Below are 25,614 nucleotides of genomic sequence, written 5' to 3' on the forward strand. Positions count from 1 at the left end.
TCTCGGGGACGCTGTCATGGCCGCTCCTGTACGTAGCCACGGGGTTGTACTCTAAGGTGAGTGGAGGACGAGCATGGGCTCAGCGGTTGCCTGTATCACATCCTAGACTTTTTACTTCGCGGAGAAAGATCTCAGGAGTTGTCCCGAAATTAAGTTTAAAGGAGGTGGGTTAATGCTGGGCGGCCCAGCTGCGGAAGGAAAGGCTCTTGAAGTTGGTTCTGGGGTCTGGTGAGGCTGGCTGGTTGTACAAGATCTTGGTCCTAAGCGCAGGCCACATGCAGACATCTCTTTCGTTTTCTGCTTCTTCTGCTGAGCCGTTCTACCTGCCCAAGTCCCTATCCTTGATGATCTGGGTTCGCCGTTGCTAAATCGTCATGTTGAAAATGATCTATCGGCCGGTCGCGGTGACTCACGCCTGTAATCCCAGCACTTTGGGAGGCCGAGGCGGGTGGATCACCTGAGGTCAGGAGTTCCGGACCAGCCTGACCAACATGGTGAAGCTACGTCTCTACAGAAAATACAAAAATTAGCCGGGTGTGGTGGCACACGCCTGTAATCCCAGCTTACTTGGGAGGCTGAGACAGGAGAATTGCTTGAACCTGGGAGGTGCAGGTTGCAGTGAGCCAAGATCGCGCCACTGCACTCCAGCCTGGGCGACAGAGCAAGACTCTGTCTCAAAAAAAAAAGAAAAAGATAAAAGAAAATGATCTATCAATGTTGATCCCGTAATTTTCACTGAGGACATTTCCATAACAATGCCACAAAAATCTCTCCTACAGAGAAAGCTTTATGGAACGCTTTTGCACCAGAAAAATCTCATTAATACAATGACTACTTCCAAAGTGAGCTGACTTCTTTGAAACTGGACACATTGTGGTAGATTGGTGGGAGCCCATTTTGATAAAAATACTTTTACCATTTTATGTAAATCTTTAATGGCCCTATAGGTTCCCCATTTTCTCTTCTGTCAAATGCATTTCATATCTTTAAGTAAAAGTTTTGTTTTAATTTTTGTTCTTTTAATTACTTCTTCCCCTACAGGAAAAACCACAGCACGTGTTATTTTTCACTAGTAGAAGCGACGCTGGTTTCATATTGACAACTTTAAAGCCGTTTGGAAGTGTTTCAGTGGAGAGCAAAATGAATAACAAAGCAGGCTCCTTTTTATGGAACCTTAGACAATTTAGTATATTAGTTCCAACAAGCAGAACTATGAGGCTATATCCTTTAGGACTTTGCAAACCAAAAATAGTTCATTCAAACTGGAACATTTTAAATAACTTTCATAACAGAATGCGATCAACTGATACCTTTAGATATCTCTTTCAGGATGCATTCATTTTAAAATCAGATGTTGGCTTTCAAACAAAGGGCATAAGCACTGTAACTGCCCTTAGAATTGACAGACTGCTTTATGCTAAAAGACCGTTTCTTGACTCAAAGCATTCTCTTGTCTCTGTTGATAAATCTAATGATGGATTGAAGAAAGTAAACCTTCATCATGAAGTCTCCAGTGAAGATGTTCTTACCAAGGAAACAAAACCAAACCGTATCAGCAGTAGAAAACTGTCTGAAGAATGTAATTCGCTGAGTGATGTGTTAGATGCATTTGCAAAAGCGCCTACATTTCCTAGTAGCAACTATTTCACAGCAATGTGGACAATTGCCAAAAGACTGTCTGATGACCAGAAGCGCTTTGAAAAACGACTGATGTTTAGCCACCCTGCATTTAATCAGCTCTGTGAACATATGATGAGAGAAGCCAAGATCATACAGTATAAGTACCTACTGTTCAGTCTTTACGCTATAGTGAAGCTTGGAATCCCTCAGAACACTCTTTTGGTACAGACTTTGCTGAGGGTGACCCAGGTAAAATAAAAAGGAGATTTCATACATTTACTTGGTTTAGAGTATTTTGAAAGAACGAAGGGAAATAGATAGGTAGCCTCCTTAAAAGAGACTATCGAATGGTAGTTTCCTTTATATTTATTTCTGCACATATATTATATGATTTAGAGGCCTTAAGTTAGCTAGTTATTTTCTTCCTTTTGCTATGGAAATTTATGAAAGCCTTCCGCATTTACCATCCCCAGGGTTAAGTAGTGGTGAAGAAACTAAAATGAGGAGAGATGCAAGATATACAAAGAAAGCCTGGGTAGTTGAAGAAGGAGAGAAGGGAAGGGGAAGGAAGAGAATTTAGTCCATGGTAGAATTGGAATTCAGGCCCAGTAGATGATGCTCAGACTGATAAGCAGAATGATAGTGAAGAGGATGGTGTTTCAAGTAGAGAGGATTGCATGCCCTACCATTCCCAGAGGAAAAGTTTGGCGAATTTGAAGAGCTGAAAGTAGTTTGGTGTAGCCGAAGCACAGAATGATGGAGTTGTATGTTTGTGGGGGTGGGAACAAGTTTTGTACATGGTGATCAAAGGCGAGGAGTGAGGGGCAAGAGGCTTGGGGCAGAACAAGAGGCTAGAAAAATAGGAACCAAATCATAAAGAGCCTCTTACGGCTAGCTAAGGAGTATGCATTCATCCTGTAGGCAATGGGAGTCCATTGAAGAATTTTAAGCAATGGGTTGACGTGCTCAAATTTGTATTTTAGATCACTGAGTGAGTGGAAAATGGATTGGAAGAAGGTTGATATTGGATGGAGGGAGCCATTTTTAGTCTAAAGCAGGAATGCCAGTGTCCTGTTTAATGTCACTGAAATGGTGCCAAATGTAAGGAAGGAAGGATTAGCTTGTTAATCATTTATGTTTTAAGAGTACACTGCTGACTTATAAACTCAATGTTAAATGTAAGGAAGGAAGGATTAGCTTGTTAATCATTTATGTTTTAAGAGTACACTGCTGACTTATAAACTCAATGTTAATGAAGTAATTTTTTAGCCAGGTGTGCTGGCTCATGCCTGTAATCCCAGCACTTTGGGAGGCCAAGGCAGGAGGATCTCTTGAGCCCAGGAGTTTGAGACCAACCTGGGCAACATAGGAGGACTCCATCTCTACAAAAAATACAAAAATTAGCTGGGCGTGATGTACTCGCCTGTGGTCCCAGCTACTTTGGAGGCTGAGGTGGGAGTATCGCTTGAACCTGGGAGGTTGAAGTTGCCATGAGCCATGATTGGGTGACAGAACCAGACCCTGTCTGAAAATAATAATAATAATTTTTTAAAAGACAGGAATTTCTTGGGGATAATCTGGCATATATCCTATCTTGCTATAGAATTCAAGAATTGGGTTCATAGCTATGGGAAAGTTTTTAACTTTTTACATTACTGTGATTTCCATATGTCCTTAAGGACTAACTAATTTTTATTTAGTATGTATGTGTGTGTATTTGTTTAGACCACAGAATATCCCTGTTTATTTGTAGGCTGTGTATTAGTTCCTATGTAGTTATTTAAAAGTGACTATAATAAATCACCTTACCTGGTCAGTGATACTCTCACTAGATTTTGGACAGATATTCACATCGGGATGACATCTTTGTTGGTGAGGTATGAGTAGTAGGTTTTTTTTTTTTTTTTTGAGACGGAGTCTCGCTCTGTCGCCCAGGCTGGAGTGCAGTGGCCGGATCTCAGCTCACTGCAAGCTCTGCCTCCCGGGTTTACGCCATTCTCCTGCCTCAGCCTCCTGAGTAGCTGGGACTACAGGCGCCCGCCACCTCGCCCGGCTAATTTTTTGTATTTTTAGTAGAGACGGGGTTTCACCATGTTAGCCAGGATGGTCTCAATCTCCTGACCTTGTGATCCGCCCGTCTCGGCCTCCCAAAGTGCTGGGATTACAGGCTTGAGCCACCGCGCCCGGCCGGAGTAGTAGGTTTTTGTAGTCAAAACATCTGTATGGATGATGGTGTCTCACTGACCTGTGGGAATAATGTAAAGACATTTTAGAGGTGAAAGGACAGTGTGCCATCAGGGAATTTGCGCTTCAAACACATAGACAAGTGGTCTTTTCTTTCATAGTAGATATTGATGGAATGCTGTAAAATTGTTAAGGGAACCCTTTCATAGGAAAGACACCTTTTTTTTCTTCTAATGATAACCATTTCTTATTATTACCTGGTTCTGACTTAAGACTTTGTGATTTGTTGGTTATGTAATGTTAGCAAAAGAACATCTCTCTCTTCAGGCTAAGTTTCCTCAGATGTGATCTTTTGTGAGGTGTATAGACTAGTTGTGATTAAACTGTACAGTACTACTAGTTATGCTGTGTTGTTACTATTCACTTTCCAAATTATGCCCACTATTATTTCTGGAATCAAACTTAGTACCCTAAGTAAAGGGACCTGAAAGAAGAATCCGTGGGGTATAAGCTTCCCTTGAGACCCAGGTAGCGGTAGTAGAATGTGGCAGGAGATGTGAATTAGAAGATTCACAACTAAAGTTTCAGCTTGATACCCAGGAAAGGATCTAGGGAAATTGTAAGGGCACAACCATTTAAGGATCTTTAGAGACGGGCTAGTTACCTGCTGTACCTCAGTAGTTCTTATATTCCTGCACTTTAACTGTTTTTGCCTTTGTGATAACCTTTGTAATTACAAGAAGAGGTAACAATAATGTTTAATAAAAGTTGTTTCAGAAGTAGTGGAATATAATAAATATCAAATGTGTTTTCAGTGATAATGGTGAAGGTAAAAAAGTGTTGATGCATAAAAGGATGTGTATCAGTTAGCTGGAAAATTCAGTAAGTATGACTTTTTATTTCCCAAAGATGCTGTTTATTGTGGACTGACTGTAAGAATTGTTGGTTTGATACTCAATCCTTTTATTCAGTACATCAGTTCAGGGGTTTTGCTTGGGTGAGATAGTTTACTGTGTTTTTGAAATTCTATTTCAATAGGAACGTATCAATGAGTGTGATGAGATATGCCTTTCAGTTTTGTCAAGTGTTTTGGAGGTAATGGAGCCATGCAAGAATGTTCATGTTCTACAAATGGGATTCAGGTGAGAACTCTCTTATGCTTTCTGCATGTGGTTTTCTTTGTTCCTCTTATATCTGGAATAAAAAATTGAGATGAAAACTAAACTGCTTTCTTGAGGGGAGAAGTTGGGAAGGCTTTGTTGGTAGTTACAGTCTTTCATGCCTTATTAAGCTTAAAATCCTGACTCTGGATGACATAAGGCTGGAAATATTTCTTTTAGGGTCCATAATAACAAAGATGTGAGTAACATTGAAATCTAAATTAATTTATTTTAAAACATAGTACTGATGTGGGGTAGGAGGAGAATTGATATGTATATTTAATTCAGATAGTAGTTATTCGGGGACTATGTGAGGGTTGACACTGGCCCAGCTTGAAAAGGAATTTATAAAATTGATTGAAATGATCTAATGTCATAGATTAGTGAGAATAACACTTAATTCCCTTTTACATTGACTATGCTTAGGATATGTTACTATAATCTCCTGACATAATTTGTTCATTAGTAAAGAGAGTACAACAATGTGAGAGAAAATAGCGCTATTAATAGATTGGTTCTCGATCTTTAACTACTTACACTCTCTCGGGCAGGTAGATCATTTCTCTGGGCTTCATAATCCTTGCCTGTAAGAAGGGGCTGGACCAAATAAAATTTTAAGATTTTTCTTCTGCTTTGAAGATTCTATGATTTTAATATTTATTGTGTTTGATAACAGAATACTAGTTGATCAGCAAGTTTGGAAAATAGAAGATGTCTTCACATTACAAGTTGTGATGAAGTGCATTGGTAAAGATGCACCAATTGCTCTTAAGAGGAAACTGGAGGTAAACACGTGAATTTTCTCTAGTGGATGAGATTTGAAAAAATTATTTCTTATAACCTTTTATTACCGCCTGAAGTCAATTTTCTAGAGGGGCATTGCTGGGCTTTTAGGTTTAGCTTCGCTAAAGTGAATGAATAGAAGTACCCTTATATTTATTTATCTGTATATATACATGTATATTTATTTATCTATTTGTCTGGGTCATATTACCCAAACTTCATCCTTTTTATTTAAAAATAAAAGTTTAGGCCAGACATGGTGGCTCACACCTGTAATCCCAGCACTTTGGGATGTCAAGGGCAGGGAGATCTCTTGATCCCAGGAGTTTGGGACAAGCCTGGGTAACTGAGCAAGACCCTGTCTCTGAAAAAAAAAAAAAAAAAAAAAAAATCAAAGAATTAGCCAGGCATGGCGGTGCATGCCTGTAGTCCCAGCTACATGGGAGGCCGAGGCAGGAGGATCACTTGAGCCTGGGAGGTTGAGGCTCCAACCTGGGTGACAGCGCAAGACCCTATCTCAATAAAAGTAAAAGTTTAATTTATTTTGCCACACATAGTAAATTAAATTAAAGTTTGTTTTTCTTTAGATGAAAGCCTTGAGGGAATTACACAGATTTTCTCTTTTGAATAGCCAGCGCATGTTTGAGGTACTAGCTGCCATGAATCACCGATCTCTTATACTCCTGAATGAATGCAGTAAGGTGGTCCTAGGTAAGGGGAATTTTTCTTTCATAATTTGTAACACCTGAGCTGCTGTTTTAGACTATTTTTGTTTTAAAAACTTAACTTTTATATGGAAAAAAGAATAAAGCATGTTGTATTCAAAACAATCTGGTAATTTTTGTTTATTTAACTCATTCTTCAAGATAATATCCATGGGTGTCCTTCAAAAATAATAATCAACATATTGCAGTCCTGCAAAGACCTCCAATACTATAATTTAGATCTCTTGAATGGACTCGCAGATTATGTGGCTGCAACTTTCGACATCTGGAAGTTGAAAAAAGTGAGTACGTTAACAATTTAGAATCAGCCTCACAAACTTCTAAAACACATACTAATTAATTTAGCATTTTAAGTATTTCTCTTTCACCTTTATAGTAGTTAAGATACCAAAATATTCCAGTGCTCTATTGACTTTTGAAAACTTTGCTCCTTATTCTTGTCTGGGGGCTACTTGCTAATATGAATAGTCCCCAACTTAGGATGGCTTGACTTAATATTTTTTGACTTTTTGATGTTGCAAAAGCAATACGCATTCAGTAGAAACCATACTTTGAATTTTGATGTTTTCCTGGGTTAGTGATATGTTATATTATACTCTCTTTTCATGCTGGGCAGTGGCAGCAAGTCGCAGCTCCCAATCAGCTGCACAATCGTGAGGATAAACAAGGCATGTTGTATTCAATAAACTACATGAGATACTCAACACTTTTATTATAATATAGGCTTTTTGTTAACTCATTTTGCCCAACTATAGGTGAATGTAAGTGTTCTAAGCATGTTTAAGGTAGGCTAGGCTAAGCTATGATGTTCAGTAAGTTGGATGTATTAAATGCATTTTGACTTAAAATATTTTCAGTTTATGGTGAGTTTATTGGGATATACCCCACCATAAGTCAAGGACCATCTGTATACTATTCTATCTTTTGGTCATCTTTCTATTTGAAACAAAAATTTGCTCTTCTATTTGGTTTTAAAGGGTTGTATGGGCCAGGCGCAGTGGCTCACGCCTGTAATCCCAGCACTTTGGGAGGCCGAGGCAGGTAGATCACTTGAGGTCAGGAGTTCGAGACCAGCCTGGCCAACATGGTGAAACCCCATCTCTACTAAAAATACAAAAATTAGCTGGGTATGGTGGCGTGTCCCTGTCATCCCAGCTACTAGGGGCGCTGAGGCAGGAGGACCACTTGAACCTGGGGAGGTTGCAATGAGCTGAGATCGCGCCACTGCACTCCACCCTGGGCAACAAAAATCAAAACTCCGTCTCAGAAAAAAAAAGAAAAAAGAAAAAAGGGTTTTATGGTACTTTTGTTAGATATTTAGCATCATTTCCATGTTTATACTTTGTTCTTGTTAGATTTTGAATAATAAAGATGGGTGATGTGACAGGCTTATGGTTTTTGAAGAATAAAATGTCACTACTTAATGATCACATCCATTGTCTTATCCAGAGTAAAAGCCTTTAAAATCAGGAGCTCTGTTAAGAATATAAACATTTAATGAAGCAGCTGGTAAAAACTTCTTTTTCAATGAAATAGGTGATAACTGTTAGATCTCTAGGTTCAGTTTATTTTGGAGAGTAAGGTAAATACTGAGTTTACTGTGGAAATTGGTTATGGAAAGAGAAGTAATCCTAAGTAAGAAAGATTGAGAAGGAAATTGGAGGTGAACTTCAAAGTTTATTTTAATCATAATGTTTCAGTTCCATTTTCACTTATTAATGTTAAATATAGAAATTTTGGGGTTATGTCTTACATGTTAGAATCTAGGAAGCATTTAAGTTTGGAAATGCGAGGAGTTCAAGATTGAGTTGGTCATTTTGAAAACCTTCAGAAAAGGCATATTTAAAAGTACTTTTCAGATCTGTTATATGAAAAGCATGTAGGAAAAGATTTATTTTTAAATCAGATGGAAATATAGAAATCATTGTATGTCCAGCTTCTCAGCTTGTAAAAAGATTGCTTATTAACTTGGTACCCAATTCAAGAATTAATAGAACAGATTTTGTGAGGGAAAAGATAATTGTTCCTTTTCAGGGAAATATTCTGTTTCAGGATATATTCTGTTGATCAGGACAGTTGAATTGCTGCTTAGATTTTTTGAGATCTAAAAAATTACTATTAGCGTACTGTAATTATTAAAGAGTTTTCCCTCAATTTTCTCTTTTTAAGGTTCTTTTTATCCTCATTTTATTTGAAAACCTTGGCTTTCGACATGTTGGTTTAATGGACCTGTTTATGAAGAGAATAGTAGAAGATCCTGAATCCCTAAACATGAAAAACATTCTATCTATTCTTCATACTTATTCTTCTCTCAATCATGTCTACAAATGCCAGAACAAAGAGTATGTACTTGGTTTTTTTTTTTACCTTTTTTATTGCCGTATAACTTATAGAAAAGGTTATAAATCATAAACTTAATGAATTATTACAAGTGAACACACCCCTAGTCATCATCCATGCCAATAAATAAAACATAGTGTTCCTTACTCATTTATGAAGTTAAACAAAATTTTATTTTATATTTGCTGCCCTTTGTCTTGTTTGTTTCTTTGTTCTTTATAATATATGAGTTAATTCATCATGGGAGTTTTCATTTCAAACCCTCCCAGCTTATCCTCTCAGCTCCTGAGTTCATAGTTCAGTTTAATTTTATTAAAAAATTGAAAAATCTGTCTTTTAAAATTTTTGATTTTTTTATTATGGTAAGAACATTTAGTAAATTTTAAAGTGTACAGTACGATATTGCTGACTTTATTATTAACAATATAGATAATGATATTGTACAGTGGATCTCTAGAACTTAATCATCTTGCATAGCTGAAACTTTATGCCTGTTAAATAGCAACTCCCCTATTTCCCCCTTTCCTCACCCTTGACAACCAACATTATAATCTCTGTTTCTATGACTGACCTTTTTAGATACTTTATATAAGCAGAGTCATGTGGTATTTGTCCTTCTATGACTAGCCTATTTCAGTTAGCATAATGCCCATCAAGTTGATCCATGTTGTAGCATATGGCAGGATTTCCTTCTAAGGCTGAATAATATTCCATTATATGTATATATCACATTTTCTTTATCCATTCATCTGTTGATGGACGTTTAGGTTGTTTCCCTATCTTGGCTATTGCAAACAATGCTGCAGTTAACATGGGAGTGCAGATGTCTCTTTGAGAGTCTTATTTCAATTCTTATGAATTGAAATATATCCACAAGTGAAATCCCTGGATCATACAGGGATTCTGCTTTTACCAAGGGTTCTACTTTTACCAAATGCTTTTTTTTTTTTTAGCATCAGTTGAAATGATCATATGGTTTTTATCCTTTATTCTGTTGATATGATGTATCATATTGATTGATTTGCATATGTTGAACCATCCTTGCATCCCAGAGATAAATCCCACTTGGTCATAATGAATAATCTTTCGAATGTATTATTGAATTTGGTTTGCTAGTATTTTTTTGAGGATTTTTGCATCAATCTTCATCAAAGATATTGCGCTGTAGTTTTTTGTTTGTTTGTTTGTTTGTTTATGTGTTTTTGTCTGATTTTGGTATCAGGGTAATACTGGACTTGTAGAATGAGTTTGGAAGTATTCCCTCCTTCCCTGCTTTTTGGAATAGTTTGAGTAGGATTGGTATTAGTTCTTCCTTAAATGTTTGGTAGAATTCAGCAGTGACACAGTTGGGTCCTGGGCTTTTCTTTACTAGGTGGTAGTTCTACTTTTACATTTTTCAAGGAACCTTCATATTGTTTTCCATGCACCATTTTGTATTCCTATCAACATTGTGCAAGGGTTCCAGTTTTTACACATCTTCTCCAACACTTGTTATATTTTGTTTTGTTTTGTTTTGTTTTTTTGATAATGGCCATCCTAACAGGTGTAAAGTGATATCTCATTGTGGTTTTGATTTGCATTTCCCTGATGATTGGTGATGTTGACCATGTTTTCACATACCTATTGGCCATTTGTATGTCCTTTTTGGAGAAATATTTAAGTCCTTTACCTATTTTTAAATCATATTATTATTTTTGCTATTGAGTTACAGTATGTTATAATATATAAACATACTATAATATATATGAAATATATATATTATGGGATGCAGAAAAAGCGGTACTAATAAGAAAACTTATAGCATTAAGTTTTATATAAACTTATAGCAATAAGCATAAATATATGAGTTACAGGAGTTCCTTATATATTTTGGATAATAACTCCTTATCATATGTATGGTTTGCAAATATTTTCTCCCATTCTGTAGGTTGCTTTTTCACTTTGTTAACTGTTTCCTTTGCTGTGCAGCTTTTTAGTTTGATATAGTTCTCCTTGTCTGTTTCTGCTTTTGTTGCTTGCACTTTTGGTATCATATCCAAAAAAATCATTGCCTAACTAAATCAATGCCATGAGGCTTCTCCTACACATTTTCTTCTAGGAATTTTATAGTTTTAGGTCTTATGTTTAAATCTTTAATCCATTTTGAGTTGATTTTTGTGTGTGTTACAAAATAAGGTTCCAATTTTCATTCTTTTCCATGTGGATATCCAGTTTTCCCAACACCTTTTGTTGAAGAGCATATTCTTTTACTATGTGTAGTCTTGGCAGCTTTGTCTTTTTTATGCCGGTACCATACTGTTTTAATTACTGTAGCTTTGTAATATATTTTGAAATCAGAACATGTGATACTTCTAGCTCTGTTCTTTTTCAAAATTGCTTTGGCAGTTCAGATCCCTTTGTGGTCCTATATGAATTTTAAGATTTTTTTTTCTATTTCTGTAAAAAAAAATGCCATTGGAATTTTGATAGAGATTGCACTGAATCTGTAGACTGCCTGGGTTAATATGGACATTTTAACAGTATTAAGTCTTTCAATCCATGAGCGCAGACTGTCCTTCCATTTATTTGTGTCTTTAATTTTTTTCATCCATTTTTTTGTAGTTTTCAGTATACAAGTCTTTCACCTCCTTGATTAAGTTTATTCCTGCCGGGCGCGGTGGCTCAAGCCTGTAATCCCAGCACTTTGGGAGGCCGAGACGGGTGGATCACGAGGTCAGGAGATCAAGACCATCCTGGCTAACATGGTGAAACCCCGTCTCTACTAAAAAATACAAAAAACTAGCCGGGCGATGTGGTGGGCGCCTGTAGTCCCAGCTACTCGGGAGGCTGAGGCAGGAGAATGACGTGAACCCGGGAGGCAGAGCTTGCAGTGAGCGGAGATCCGGCCACTGCACTCCAGCCTGGGAGACAGAGCAAGACTGTCTCAAAAAAAAAAAAAAAAAAAAAAAGTTTATTCCTAAGATTTTATGCTTTTTGATACTACTATAAACAAGATTGTTTTCCCAATTTCCTTTTTGAATAGTTTGTTTTAAGTGTATAGGAACGCAGCAGATATTTTTACTGCTTCCTTTCTGATTTGGTTGTTTTTTCTTTCTTTTTCTTTTGTTTGCACAATTACTCTGGCTAAGATTTTCAGTACCTTGTTGAATAGAAGTGATGAGAGTAGGCATCCTTGTCTTGTTCCTGGTCTTAGAAGAAAATATTTGTTTTTCATCATCCAATATGATGTTAGCTATGGTTATTCATATATGATCTTACTTATGGTGAGGCACATTTCTTCTATAACTAATTTGTTGAGAGCCCTTAACATGAAATGTTGTTGAATTTCATCAAATGGCTTTTCTGCATCTGATTAGATGGTCATATGATTTTTCTCCTTTATTCTGTTAATGTGGTGTATCTCATTAATTGACTTGCGTATACTGAACCGTCTTTGCCTCCCAGGGATAAATCCCTTTTATTCGTGGTGAATGATCCTTCTAGTCCTAATATTTTGTTGAGGATTTTTACATCTGTGTTCATCAGGGATATTGACCTGTAGCTTTCTTGTGTCATAATGCATGTGTCTGGCTTTGGTATCAGGGTAATGCTGGCCTCATAAAATGAGTTCTCTGTCTTCAGGTGTTTGGAAAAATTTAAGCACATTAGAAGGTTGTTAATTCTTCTCACAATGTTTGATAGAATTCAGCAATGAAACCATCTAGTCCTGGCCTTTTTCATTGTTGGGAAGTTTTTGATTACTGATTAAATTTCCTTATTCATTATTGGTTTGTTTAGATTTTCTATTTCTTTATAATTCAGTCTTGGTAGGTTGTATTTTTCTAGGAATTTATTCATTTCTTCTTGATTATCCAATTTGTTGGCATAAAGTTGTTCATAATAGTCTCTTATGAGCCTTTTTTATTTCTGTGGCATTGGTTTTTACTTCTAGTTAAAATGTTTTGTTCGTCTCTTATTTATTTGAGTCTTCTTTCTTTTTTTGTCAGTCTAGCTAAAGGTTTGTCAATTTTGTTCATCTTTCATAAAACCAAGTCTTCATTTTATTGATTTTTTCTACTTTTTATTGTCTATTTTATTTATTTCTGTTCTAATCTTCATTATTTCCTTCCTTCTGCTAACTATGGGCCTAGTTAATTTGTCTTATTTCAGTTCTTTGAGGTGTAAATTTAGGAGTTTTTTTGATACCTTTCTTTTTTCTAAGATAGGTGTTTATTGCTATAAGTTTTCTTGTTAGTACTGCTTTTTCTGCATCCCATCATTTTGGGTATGTTATGTTTTCAATTTTATTTGTCTTGAAATATTTTCTAATTTCCCATTTGATTTCTTCTTTAACATTGGTTGTTCAAGAGTGTATTGTTTAATTTCCACATATTTGTGAATTTTCTAGTTTTCCCTCTGTTGATTTCTAATTGTATTTCTTTGTGATCTGAAAGGATACTTGGTCTGATTTCAGTTTTCCTAAATTTGTTATGACTTGTTTTGTGACCTAACATATAGTGTCTGTCCTTGATAATGATCTGTGTGCACTTGAGGAAAATGTGTGTTCTGGTGCTGTTGGCTGGAATGTTCTGTATGTGTCTGTTACAGCCATTTAATCTGTAGCAGGGGTCCCCAGCCCCCAGGCCATGGACTGGTACCAGTCTGTGGCCTGTTAGGAACTTGGCTGCACAGCAGGAGGTGAGTGGCGGGTGAGCATTACTGCCTGAGTTCTGTCAGATCAACCATGGCATTAGATTCTCATAGGAGCATGAACCCTATTGTGAACTGCGTATGTGAAGGCTCTAGGTTGCGTGCTCCTTATGAGAATCTAATGCCTTATGAAACACCCCCAGCATCCCCAGTCTGTGGAAAAATTGTCTTCCATAAAACCAGTGCCAAAAAGGTTGGGACCACTGATCTATAGTGTTCTTTCTTTGTTTTCTTTGATTTCGGTCTGGATGGTCTATAAATTACTGAAAGTGGGGTTATTGAAGTTTCCTACTATTATTGTATCATCTATTTTTCCCTTCAGATCTATTTTTCTGATGAATTGGCCCTTTTATCATTATATAATGACCTTGTTTGTCCTTGTGACAATGTTTAACTTAAAGTGTATTTTGTCTGATATAAGTATGGCTACCTTTGCTGTCTTTTGGTTACCATTTGCATGGAATATCTTTATCCATTTCTTCACTATCAAATTATGTGTATGTCCTTGAATCTAAAGTGAGTATCTTGTAGACAAGTTACAGTTTGGTCTTTTTTTTTTAATCCATTCAGCCATTTTGTGTCTTTTAACTGGGGAATGTATTAGTCTATTCTCACGTTGCTATACTACCTAAGACTGTGTAATTTATAAAGAAAAGAGGTTTAATTGACCAACAGTTCCACATAACTGGGGAGGCCTCAGGAGACTTATAATTATGGTGGAAGGCAAAGGGGAAGCAGTCACCTTCACAAGGTGACAGGAGAGCAAGAGAAAGGGCAAGGAAGTGCCACACTTTAAGCCATCAGCTCTTGTGAGAACTCCCTCACTATTACGAGAACAGCATGGGGAAACTGCCCCCATGATCCAGTCACCTCCCACCAGGTCTCTCCCTCAAAATGTGGGGATTAAAATTTGAGGTGAGATTTGGGTGCAGGAAGCTGTCCACCCCTTTTCCTTTGTTCTTAACTGCCCTCAGTCATCTGAACCCTGCTGGTTTTGTTAGTATTCCATGTGAGTTGAGATGGAAATCAGCCCCTAGGGCAGCACACCGAAAAAGCCAAATGTTGGTTGCACACTCTGTTCTCTTCCTCCAAGGGAGAAGTCCTAGGCCAAGGTGATTTCTCTGGTGCTAAGCTATGCTGGCTTTGGAGAGGGGCTAACCTGGGTAAAATGTCCTTCTAACCTGTTGCAGTGCAACTCTTCTTGGTTTTGTTCTTGTCTGGAGTATGACAATCTCTTAATTGGTTTCTGGACTTTTCATAAGGTATTTTTGTCTATGTGTCCTTGTTAAATCAATGATTCTGAGAAGCTGTGAGAGCTGGACCTTCTTGTAGTTCAGTTTTGACCTTAACTATCCATTTGGTCTCAAGCTGCTGCTTTCTATTCTTTTCATTTTAACCATAGCCATGCATTTCTATTATTAAATACAGTAATTCCTCAAACATGCCAGCTTCTTTCATACCTCTGCTTTCTACCCAGAACATCTTTTCTTACTCTTTGGATCACTCACGGTTCATTAAAAATCAGAAAAGCATATAAAATATCATTTGTTAAAAGAGTGATTAAAAGCATGGACTCTAGAGCTAGGTTTGAGTCTTGCCTAGGTTTGAGTTTCGTCATTGCCATTTGTTAGCTGCTTGGCTTTTGGCAAATTACTTATCTGTGCCTCAGTTTGTTCACTTAATAAAATGGAGATGAGCTGTGTCTAATCTCACTGGGTTGTTACTAGGATTAAATGAGTTAATCTGTGTCAAGTTCTTATGACAATGCCCAGCACATAGTAATTTTTAGATTTGAAAAAAATTAGAGTGTAGGTCACAGAGGCATTGGGGTAACAAACTAGGGCAGTTTTGAAGGTCTCAGTGGCAAGATGCACAGGCCATCTGTTTGCCATCAAATGACTTGACTCCAGCTGCTTGCTTTCCTTTTAGTTTTCCCTCCAGATTTAGATTTCTAAAAGAGAACATCTGATTGACTGAGTTTGGGTCAAATGCCCATCCCTTAAGGGCAGTTAATCAATGAAGTGGTGTCAGGCCAACTAAAAAGCAGCTTCCCACTGTACTGTCCATTGAATGGACAGACTCAGCTCATACTGCATTTTCTGTGTCTTCCCTAATTGTTCCCATCAGGGTCCCTGTGCTTGTCATGTCTTACCCAATCTCTGGTGGAGCCTTGACAACAAAGTTGTAGTCAAGTCTCCACCAGAGATTGGGTAAGATATGACAAGTGTCACATCATTTGTTGTGGCAGTAAATCTCTCTGCTCCTCAGTTGGTAAGCTCTCCAGAGTCAGACCCAGCTGCCTGTTTTTCTGAACTTAGTACAGGACCTGCCAAAGAGTAGACATTTAATAAAGGTTGAAAAATATCCCCCACATTCAACCTCCCTATACTCCCCTGGCTTGATTTTCTTCTGAGGCTGGCTCCCGTTGATGCCTTGCTCTTTCTAGACAAATAATATCAAGCTAAGTGGTAATTAAAACTCCAGAAACAGGCCCAGAGGGATTAAGAGAGTAAGTACTGGGCAGGTAAGAGTTTTTCACGTGACTCTAGGCAATCCAAGAGATAACTTGTTCCAACAAAATTGTTATGTTGGAAATAGGTGGGGGGATAACAAAAGTAACAAAGGCTGAGACATTTAATAAAATGGCAGTAGTAGAATTAGTACAGGAGGAGAATCATGAATTTGTCTTTTTGTCTGTCTATTCTGCTTTCATTTAACCTAGTGGTTCTCAAACACGGATGATTTTGCCTCCCAGGGGATATTTGGCAATGTATGGAGACGGTTTTTAGTTGTCACAACAGGAGGGAGGTATGTGCTACTGGCCTCTGGTGGATAGAGGCCAGGGGTGTCACTAACATCCTACTATGCGCAAGATAACCCCTCACAATAAGGAATTATCCAGCCCCAGATGTCAGTAGTGCTGAGATTGAGAAACCCCTACCTAATTCTAAGCCTCACACCTCAGCATTTCTCCAAAGGAAAAGTAGGGGCAATATGGCAGATACAGCAAGATTAATTAGTCACCATTTCCTGAATGCTCATGAATGTACAGTTGCCTGGATTTGGTATTTTGAGGGCTATAAAAAAAGAAGTTTGTATTCCCTGTTCTTCCTAGACCACTGACCAAAACAACTCTCTTGTATATCCAGAGGAAGGCAGTACACGGTGGGCACCAAGTAAGTGCTTTATGGAGGAAGGAGAAAGGAAGATGGCAACTTAGGCTGGAGTGGCAAAGGTTTTGGAAGCAGAATAACTCAAAGTATTTGGGAAGAGAATTGACTAGAAGAGATGGATTAGATAGGAGAGTGGTAGGAAATCTGGCTTAGCTTATTGTATATCCACATGCTATACAGTAATCATTATTTCATTTTTGATGGCCCATGGGGGAGAGGGTGTGTTAAATCCAGAGTATCTTGCTGGGCTTGGAACCCAAGGAAGAACTATTTAACATTTAAGCTCTGTTGTTTTGGTCCTTTGGTTTCTTCTTTTCTTAATCTGTATTTACCACCTTATAGATAATCCCACATTTGCATCTGTGGTCATTAGTGTGCTCCTGAACTCCAGACCTGAGTCTCTGTGGGTTGCATATGGTCACTGCACATCCCAAAAGTGTCTCAAGTTCAGTAATTCTGGAAGTCACCTCATTTTTCTTGACTCATCCTTTTCCAATGACAAGTTCCTCCTCCTGTCTTCCTCATCTAAGTTTATTTGTTCATTTAGTCAGCATTTGCCAAGCACCTGGACACTTAGAAGAAAGATGAATAAGACAGTCCTTCTTGCCAGAGGATTCTGTGTAATGGGTAAGGTAGATATGTAAATTGGCGATTAAATATAGCATGAAAATTCGAGTGATCTAGCATATTAGTCTGTTTTCATGCAGCTGATAAAGACATACCCAAGACTGGGCAATGTACAAAAGAGAGAGGTTTAATGGACTCACAGTTCCACATGGCTGGGGAGGTCCTACAATCATGGCGGAAGGTAAAAGGCACTTCTCACAGGGCAGCAGACAAGAGAGAGCCAAGCAAAAGGGGTTTCCCCTTATAAAACTATCAGATCTCGTGAGACTTACTGACTACCACAAGAAGAGTATGGGGGAAACCACCCCCATGATTCAGCTGTCTCCCACTGAGTCCCTCACAATGCAAGGGAATTATGGGAGCTGCAATTCAAGATGAGATTTGGGTGGGGACACAGCCAAACCATATCATCGAGGATATTTGGAAATAGAGGAGGGATATGTCAGGATGCCAGCCTGGTGAAGAGGAGGGTCAGGGCATATCAGGCAGTGTTGCCTGGAGGAGATGGTATCTGAACTGATCTTAAAAGATGGAGAGATGGGGGTTTACCATGGAAAGATAAGCAGGAATGAATATTCCAAGTGAAAGGCCCTCTATACGCAAGGCCTGGAGGAAGGAAACAGCAGAGCACGTGCAGGGAACAGCACGCAGCATGAGGTACAGGGTGAGGAGTACGGCAAGAGAAGACCAGAGAGGGGATCACTACCCAGGCTCCCAACTTCCTCGTCCACACCATCCCCTGCCCCCACCTCCCACTGCGTATTCCAAAAGCAATCAGTTACCAATTTCAGAAGTGCTGCCTTGCTGTTGTGTGTATGATCTGTTATATTCCTCCCATTTCATCGCAATTCCTGCAGTTTTCCTGGCCTTATCACAGCCCTTCATCCTCCCCAACCCTTCTACCCCTACCCATGGACCTCTCAGTTGATTTCAGTCTCAATGTTAACAAGAGCTTGCGTCCAGGCATATTTGCCCCGGCTGTTAAGAATCACTCCTCTGTACCTTCATCTCACCAGTTGCTCACTATCAGGCAAGTAGCATGCGCTTTCAGGGCTCTGCTCAGATCTTCTTCCCTTATTCCATCTTTTCCACCTATTCAACTTCTTCTCCCAAAAGCTTCTGTTTATTTTCTTTGCGGGATCACAGTACTTTGTGTGTATTTCTTTTCTTACATAACTATATGTATCATATGCCCTGAGAGTCAGATTGGCATATGTTCAAAGGGTAGCTACCATTTATTAGTGGTGTCACTCTGGCCCAGCGACTGCACCTGATTTTGATCTTTTCTGTCTTCATTTGTGCTTAACCACATTGTTATACTTTGTAACATTAATTAGCTCTGGGTGGTAGGATTAAGCTTGTAGTTCTTTTAACCCATAGTATTGAGAGCTAGATAATTTTAGTTGGTTATAAAACTGTAGTGGTGGTTCAGGCATTATAGAAAACCTAGCATAATTATGAAAAGGTTCTGGAGCCTGACACCTTGTGTTCTAATACTGCCTTTGCTACTTCCTTGTCTGTGTGTTCTTAGACAAGTTACTCAACCTCTAAGCCTGTTTACCCATTTTTTTAAATGAGGAGAATGATAGTAATACCCATAGAGTTTTTTAGTGTGAGTTAAGTGAGTTAAAGTCTATAAAATGTTTCTCATGCAAGACATATAGCAATAGCCAATATTTATTGAATGCATATACTTATTATGAGATAACCAACTGTCCAGAACGATGTATGGATACTTACTTGCAAGCCTGATCTTCTTATCTCTTTTCTCTGGAATCCTTAAAGATATTGGCCTTCTGTATATGTTGGGAAACTGACTTTTCTTTGTTCCTCAGACAGTTCCTGGAAGTTATGGCTAGTGCTCTGACTGGTTATCTTCACTCTGTTTCTTCTGAAAACTTATTGGATGCAGTGTATTCATTTTGCTTGATGAATTACTTTCCCCTGGCTCCTTTTAATCAGCTTCTGCAAAAAGACGTCATCAGTGAGCTGCTGACATCAGGTAGGATGTTACTGCAGAATTGTGACCAAAATAAGACACTACCACTAGCTACCATATGACTCTGAATGGGGTCTTAGTTGGAGCAGCGTTAGTTGAAATTTGCAAAGCAGGTGTTACTGGGAAAGGGCTGACAATGGTGAAGTCAAAGGATAGTGCTTCAAAGCAACAAACCTACAGACCCTTCTTTAATGACCAGTCCTACATGTAGAAAAAAATAATAAGAAATGCATCATTATTCCTTTTATTTACACTCTATCAATCTATACAAAGGCTAACTGTTCAGGTTGTTCTTTATCTTTGATCAGAGCTGTTTGTAATTCCTAATCCTTTCTTACCACATTTGAAGCCAACCTAAGTCAACTTTTGCAGCTGCAAACACTTAGTCACTCCTGGCCTGTGATGAGGGAACACCTGTTAGATCAAGAAACCAAATAGCCACCAAATTGATTAGTTCATTTACTCTTGGAACCAAATTAACTGTTGACTTTTAGTCTTTAATATTAAATAAGGCAAAACAATATCCAGGTAGATGTACAAAATTTGAGGATGTGTCTGAGAATAGAGTAGTTCAGAATTAAAAAAAAAAAATGTTATAAAATTCCAAAGTTGAGTTACGAAGAGTCAGTCAATACCACGTGCTGATTTTTCAGGCAGTGTAATAATGGAGAAACAGCCTTGAACCCCGAAAACCTGGATTCTAGTTCCAACTTTGCCTTAACTAATCACGAGGCTTTTTAACATTCCTGGGCATTTCCTTATCTATAAATTGAGGAGTTTAGACTAAATGACCCCTAAAGATATTTGAGGCCTTAAAACATTATCAAGTGCAGGGCTTTGACTTAGACCCTGTGGAAACTGGGGAGACACAGAAAGGGTCCTTGTGATAAGAAAGAGATCATTAGAAATACAAGTGCATTTATATATATATATATATAAAATTTTATATCTATTACTAAATATATATTAATATAGTTTTTTAATGTTGCATTTATTTCTTCTTAATGATATACTCTCTTTTTTATCTTTTAGATGACATGAAGAAGAATGTTCACAAGCTGCATATTTTGGATACTTGTCTAAAACTTGATGATACTGTTTATCTCAAGGACATAGCCTTGTCACTCCCACAGCTTCCGCGGGAGCTGCCACCGTCACATCCAAATGCCAAGGTGGCAGAGGTGCTGAGCAGCCTTCTGGGAGGTGAAGGATACTTCTCAAAAGATGTGCACTTGCCACACAGTTATCATATTGGTATGGGACATTATATGATTTCCTTTCATTTTATTGTATTTATTTTCCCTTTTTTTTCAGATAAAAAAAATAAGTATTTGCGGCAGCAGTTTAGTGTAGTGCAGCATTGCCTGTGGAACTGGCCTGATTGTTGCCTCATAAAATTCTTGTGACCAGTAAATGAAATTCTACACATTTTTATGTGTCTAAAATCCCGAGACTAGTATCTGACACATGGTTAGCTCTCAGTATATTTTAGCTACTGCTATTATCATTATTGGTAGTACTATTAAACATTTTGAAACAGAAAATCACTTGGGGCTGGTCGCGGTGGCACACGCGGTAGCATGTGGAGAGGCTGAGGCAGGCGGATCACTGGAGCTCAGGAGTTCGAGACCAGCCTGACCAACATGGTAAAATCCTGTCTCTACCAAAAAAATACAAAAATTAGATGGGCATGATAGCATGTCCCTGTAGTCCCAGCTACTCAAGAGGCTGGGGTGGAAGAATTGCTTGAACCTGGGAAGTTGCTGCAGTGAGCTGAGATCATACTACTGCACTCCAGCCTGGATGACAGAGTGAGACCGCATCTCAAAAAAAAAAAAAAAAAGAAAGTCACTTGGAGCAATGTTTGAAAAATTAATATCAATTCTTTCCTTTCAGATTTTGAAATCAGAATGGACACTAACAGGAATCAAGTGCTTCCATTTTCTGATGTGGATACAGCTTCTGCTACAGATATTCAAAGGTTGCTTATATATATTTCATTTGCTGGGTTTTCCGAATTTAAATCCTAATTATAAAAGACTTGACATTAAATAGCGGTAGTAAAGCTAAGACTTGATGTTTGTATGGAGCCTGCAGCACACCAAGAGACTTCTCATCCATCAGTGTATTCCTTAGAAAGTGTCAATGTGGACATTATGGTTGAATACAGTGGACTTCAGTGGGACCATTTAATGAGACAGACTTTTTAAAATTAAGTTTTGAAGCTACAGTTCAATAAAACAATATTAATATAATTGAAACTATCAATGCACTGTAAACTTTGGACAAGATAATATAATAGTGATCATAAAGAATAAAGACTTGAGGCTTCTACAGAAATACCCAATCAATATTTTGCTCTACCACCAAGACTTTTCCAGAGGTAGAGAAACTGTAGTTTTTCAATTAAACTGTATTTCTATGGGTCAGAGCACATTGAAGCTAATCCTAAGTTGTTTCCTTGGCTCACACATTACAAATAGAGTGTCTCTGGGGAGAAATCGGATGCTATACCATGAGAGAACATCCTGCCTCTTCAGTAGATGCGTAAGATCATGCCATCATTGCACACACCCGTGGGCCAGTTACCCTTTATGTAAAGGCTCTGCTACATGGATCCTGGCCCCAAGGGACTTAGATCTCCTGTTACTCCACTGGACACACACACACATAAGTACGATAGAAACATACAGAAAAAAATCTGTAGGGATCCAAACTCTTATCTGCCCATCCCTCTTCATTCACACACAGTTCTGTGACTCACCTCTTTCTGAATGCATCTAGCTTATTTCTTGGCCATCTTTTCAACTGCTGTCTTTCCTATCAATGCTACCCATCTCCCCTCAGAAGAGGCTTTCTCTCTGACCTCATTCCAAGATCACTTTTCTTTTTCAGGTACTCCACTATTCTGGCATAATAAAATAACAGTTGTTCTCAGCATAAAGTCATGAGAAGTGAAGAATGTGAGCATTCCTTTAAAGACATAAAATTTGTCATATAACAGCCAGAGTATAGGTGAAGGCAGTAAGGATATAAATGTCTTTTTTTTTTCTTTTTTTCTCCCAGTGAACTTAGTATTTCCAAAGTGCCAGAAACAATGAAAAAACAAATTACACCTTCCACATTTTTGTTATATTTACAGATTTTATTTTTTTAACAGTCTTGCCTTTCTCTTGGTGTTTTCTTTCTTGTATTTAAACTCCTAATTCTGTTTTTTACATGCTGCTTTCTCTGAGAGATAATATATGCAAGAAGAGCATTTACTGCTTGGTATTATTTACACCATTACTACTACTGGTAGAATAAATAATTATACTGAGATCAGAAATCAGCACTGCATAGAAAACCCTTAAAATTGGTGCTTTCATATCTGAAAATTTTCCGCTTCAAAAATGTAGCCATCCTTAAAGGGAACTGAGAGGTAACTGTGTACAATGTTGTATATTTTTGGTTTATAAAGTAGCCTTGTATAGTGGAATATCTGCAGAGGCCAAGTAAGAGAAGTGAAGGACTAAGACAGGAATATCGAGGATTGTGGTCAGTGGAGAGCTCAACTTGGAAATCTCCAAAGAACAGGAATGTAGCAAGACTAAATGGTAATATCGATAACTGTTCTTGTTTTGTTTATTTTTGTTTTCAGAGTAGCTGTGCTATGTGTTTCTAGATCTGCTTATTGTTTGGGTTCAAGCCATCCCAGAGGATTCCTTGCTATGAAAATGCGGCATTTGAATGCAATGGGTTTTCATGTGATCTTGGTAAGAAAAAAATGCAAATGAAATATTCTTTAATTACTGATGTACATTCTAACAGCTGCCAGGAATCCTGTGGTTGAGACTGGTTACTAGGATTAGAGGAATTGTCAGCATTATTGGAATAAGTGCTTTAGTTACTGTTTCTTTGAAAAAGAACATTGCTAGTACACGATTTGGGTTCTGCTCAGCTGATTACTGGCATTATTAGAGCTTTTACAAATGTTGTTTTGGTCAGCTTTAATCCTTTTCTGCTAAGAGGAAGAATGCAAATAATATATTTTCATATTTAAGACACACAAAACCATATTTAATTTCCAGGTTATCTTGAATAAGGGAAGGAAAGATGTTAAACCTTTGTTTTCATGGCCTGTGTGAAGCTGTTACAGGATGTTTGTTGCCAGAAAAGGCTGGATGGGTCTAAGCGGATGGGTCTTTCTCTTCCCTCTTACGCTTCAATTTTATTTTGTACACCACAACTTCTCTTGAACAGCCTCTTCAGATGTTTCTAGGTAGCAGGAACCTTACAAATACATTTATATATATGTTGCTGTTGGAATCTATCTAAATGCCACTCATTTGGTCCTGCGCATAATGTAAGATGTAAACATTCCAAATCTATTATTATACTTCAGTATCTAGAAATGGATTACGTGTGGACTATTGAGATTAAGATGACTCCTTTCTCTTAGTGGGCTACTATTTAAGACTTTGTTTTTTATATTGCTGATTATGTATATTCTAAGGAAGATTTTCTCAAGAAAGCAATTTTTGCACCATTTAGAAGACCTTTAAAATTTGTATAATTTTCACAGTTAAAGCTTTCTTAAACCTTAACATGTAGTCTTATTATGCCTTTAAAATATGAGTAGTTATAAGGTCACATTTACTTTCATAAAGCTATTTTCCTCATGTTATTTACTATGTTTGGATCTCTAAACTAGCTCTTATGTTAGCATCGTCTCACAAACTGATTGTTTTCCTCTTTCTTTGGTAAGGTCAATAACTGGGAGATGGACAAACTAGAGATGGAAGATGCAATCACATTTTTGAAGACTAAAATCTATTCAGTAGAAGCTCTTCCTGTTGCTGCTGTAAATTTGCAAAGCACATAATCAAGTGAAAATCAACCTTTCATATTAGGAGACATGCATTTGTAAAAATAATAAAGACGACAATTCAGTTGTCAGTGGTATTAACCTCTCTGCTAAGACAAAAAAACTTACCTCAGTTCACTATTAAAATTAATTTTAAGAATGGAAGAAATGTTGTTACTGCCATTTTAAAATATGCTGAGAAAATTCCAGAAGGGTTATTTTTCCAACCACACTTATTCCCTCTAGTGCCCAGATATTTGAGAAATTTGTGAGCTGTACATTTCACCTTTTCATCTTTGATCTATTAAAAACTGGTTTCTTAGTTGTGAGGGGTCACAGGCAGGTTGATTTGAGTAGTCCTTGTGTTTGGAATCTGAATATTGATGCTCCTGCTCTCAGCTATTCCTAAGACTTGGGGTTATGCCTTTAAATCATTTTCAAGCATTGGCCAAATAATAATTGGACTAGGTTCTGAAGTTGTCGAGTGTGTAAGAATTAGTGAGGTAGCCTGTTGAAAATGAATGAGGATGGTATTTGTATTTGTAATAAGCACCGCAGGTAGAGATATTTCATGGGTTACAATAAGAGAAACACGGATGAGATAATGTGTAGATGGCAAGGAGTCTTGCTGTTGTTGGGTCCTTCCTTTCTCTTTCTTTTTTCCCCCTCACCCGTCCCACAATTTCATGAAGTCTTTTAAATTAAATACATAGCGGAATTGTGTTGTGAATCAGACCTGAGGACTCTTTTTTCAATTATGTGTGTTCATTCTTTGTTCAAATATTTGTCCAAATTCAACTACTTTGTTCAGTATGCCTGTCTACCTGGTATGTGTCTCGCTGGGGATATAGTGATGAGTAGGTGTGGTCTCTTGTGGAACTTACAGCGTGGTTTTGCAAGTTGGTGTTATTCTACCCCCAAGTACACAGACATGCAATTACTAGACATCTTAGTATTTGACAAGCACTGCTAAGTATTCATTTGTGTGCTGTCTTTTCATGATCTGAACCCTTTGAGGTGTAGCTACTATTATGATTCCCTCTGTGTCTTCATTTCCTCATCTCTAAAATCAGGATAGGTCATTTGCCCAAGGCTACACAGAGTAGGGGAGGGCTAGAGTTTGAATGTGAGCTGACATGGGCCTGTAAGAAAATACAAAAACTGGGGCAGGCGCGGTGGCTCACGCCTGTAATCCCAGCACTTTGGGAGGCCGAAGTGGGCAGATCATGAGGTCAGGAGATCAAGACCATCCTCCAACATGGTGAAACTGCATCTCTACTAAAATACAAAAAATTAGCCAGGCGTGGTGGTACATGCCTGTAGTCCCAGCTACTTGGGAGGCTGAGGCAGGGGAATCGCTTGAACCCGGGAGGCAGAGATTGCAGTGAGCCAAGATGGCACCACTGCACTCCAGCCTGATGACAGAGCGAGACTTCGTCTCAAAAAAAAAAAAAAGAAAATGCAAAAA

The 25,614-nt window shown here is 38.0% G+C and overlaps 1 protein-coding gene across 3 annotated transcripts; it reads left to right on the plus strand.

The window, feature by feature from the left end:
* On the plus strand, positions 1–24,876 carry FASTKD2 (FAST kinase domains 2). Of its 3 annotated transcripts, XM_025405255.1 has the most exons (12): positions 1–56; positions 1,042–1,869; positions 4,843–4,946; positions 5,641–5,749; positions 6,335–6,458; positions 6,614–6,753; positions 8,642–8,814; positions 19,137–19,303; positions 20,333–20,554; positions 21,197–21,281; positions 22,941–23,055; positions 24,048–24,311. In XM_025405255.1, exons 2-12 carry the CDS (start codon positions 1,141–1,143, stop codon positions 24,162–24,164), a joined length of 2,085 nt encoding a protein of 694 aa, XP_025261040.1. In that variant the 5' UTR covers positions 1–56; positions 1,042–1,140; the 3' UTR covers positions 24,165–24,311. The 3 variants fall into 3 exon arrangements, 1 of the variants encoding a protein (XP_025261040.1); XR_003122193.1 differs by lacking the exon at positions 1–56 and having other exon boundaries at positions 1,141–1,869; positions 22,946–23,055; positions 24,048–24,876; XR_003122192.1 differs by lacking the exon at positions 1–56 and having other exon boundaries at positions 1,141–1,869; positions 22,943–23,055; positions 24,048–24,126.
* Positions 24,877–25,614: the final 738 nt, after the last annotated feature.

Source organism: Theropithecus gelada, chromosome 12 (assembly GCF_003255815.1).
Source record: "Theropithecus gelada isolate Dixy chromosome 12, Tgel_1.0, whole genome shotgun sequence".
NCBI lineage: Eukaryota > Metazoa > Chordata > Mammalia > Primates > Cercopithecidae > Theropithecus > Theropithecus gelada.

Excerpts from the sequence above, each read along its gene's own strand:
- FASTKD2 (XM_025405255.1), top strand. The coding sequence starts at position 1,141 with ATGAATAACAAAGCAGGCTCCTTTTTATGGAACCTTAGACAATTTAGT. Across the intron at positions 6,459-6,613 it reads ATGCAGTAAGGTGGTCCTAG|ATAATATCCATGGGTGTCCT; the intron begins GTAAGGGGAATT and ends TCATTCTTCAAG. Across the intron at positions 19,304-20,332 it reads CAGTGAGCTGCTGACATCAG|ATGACATGAAGAAGAATGTT; the intron begins GTAGGATGTTAC and ends TTTATCTTTTAG.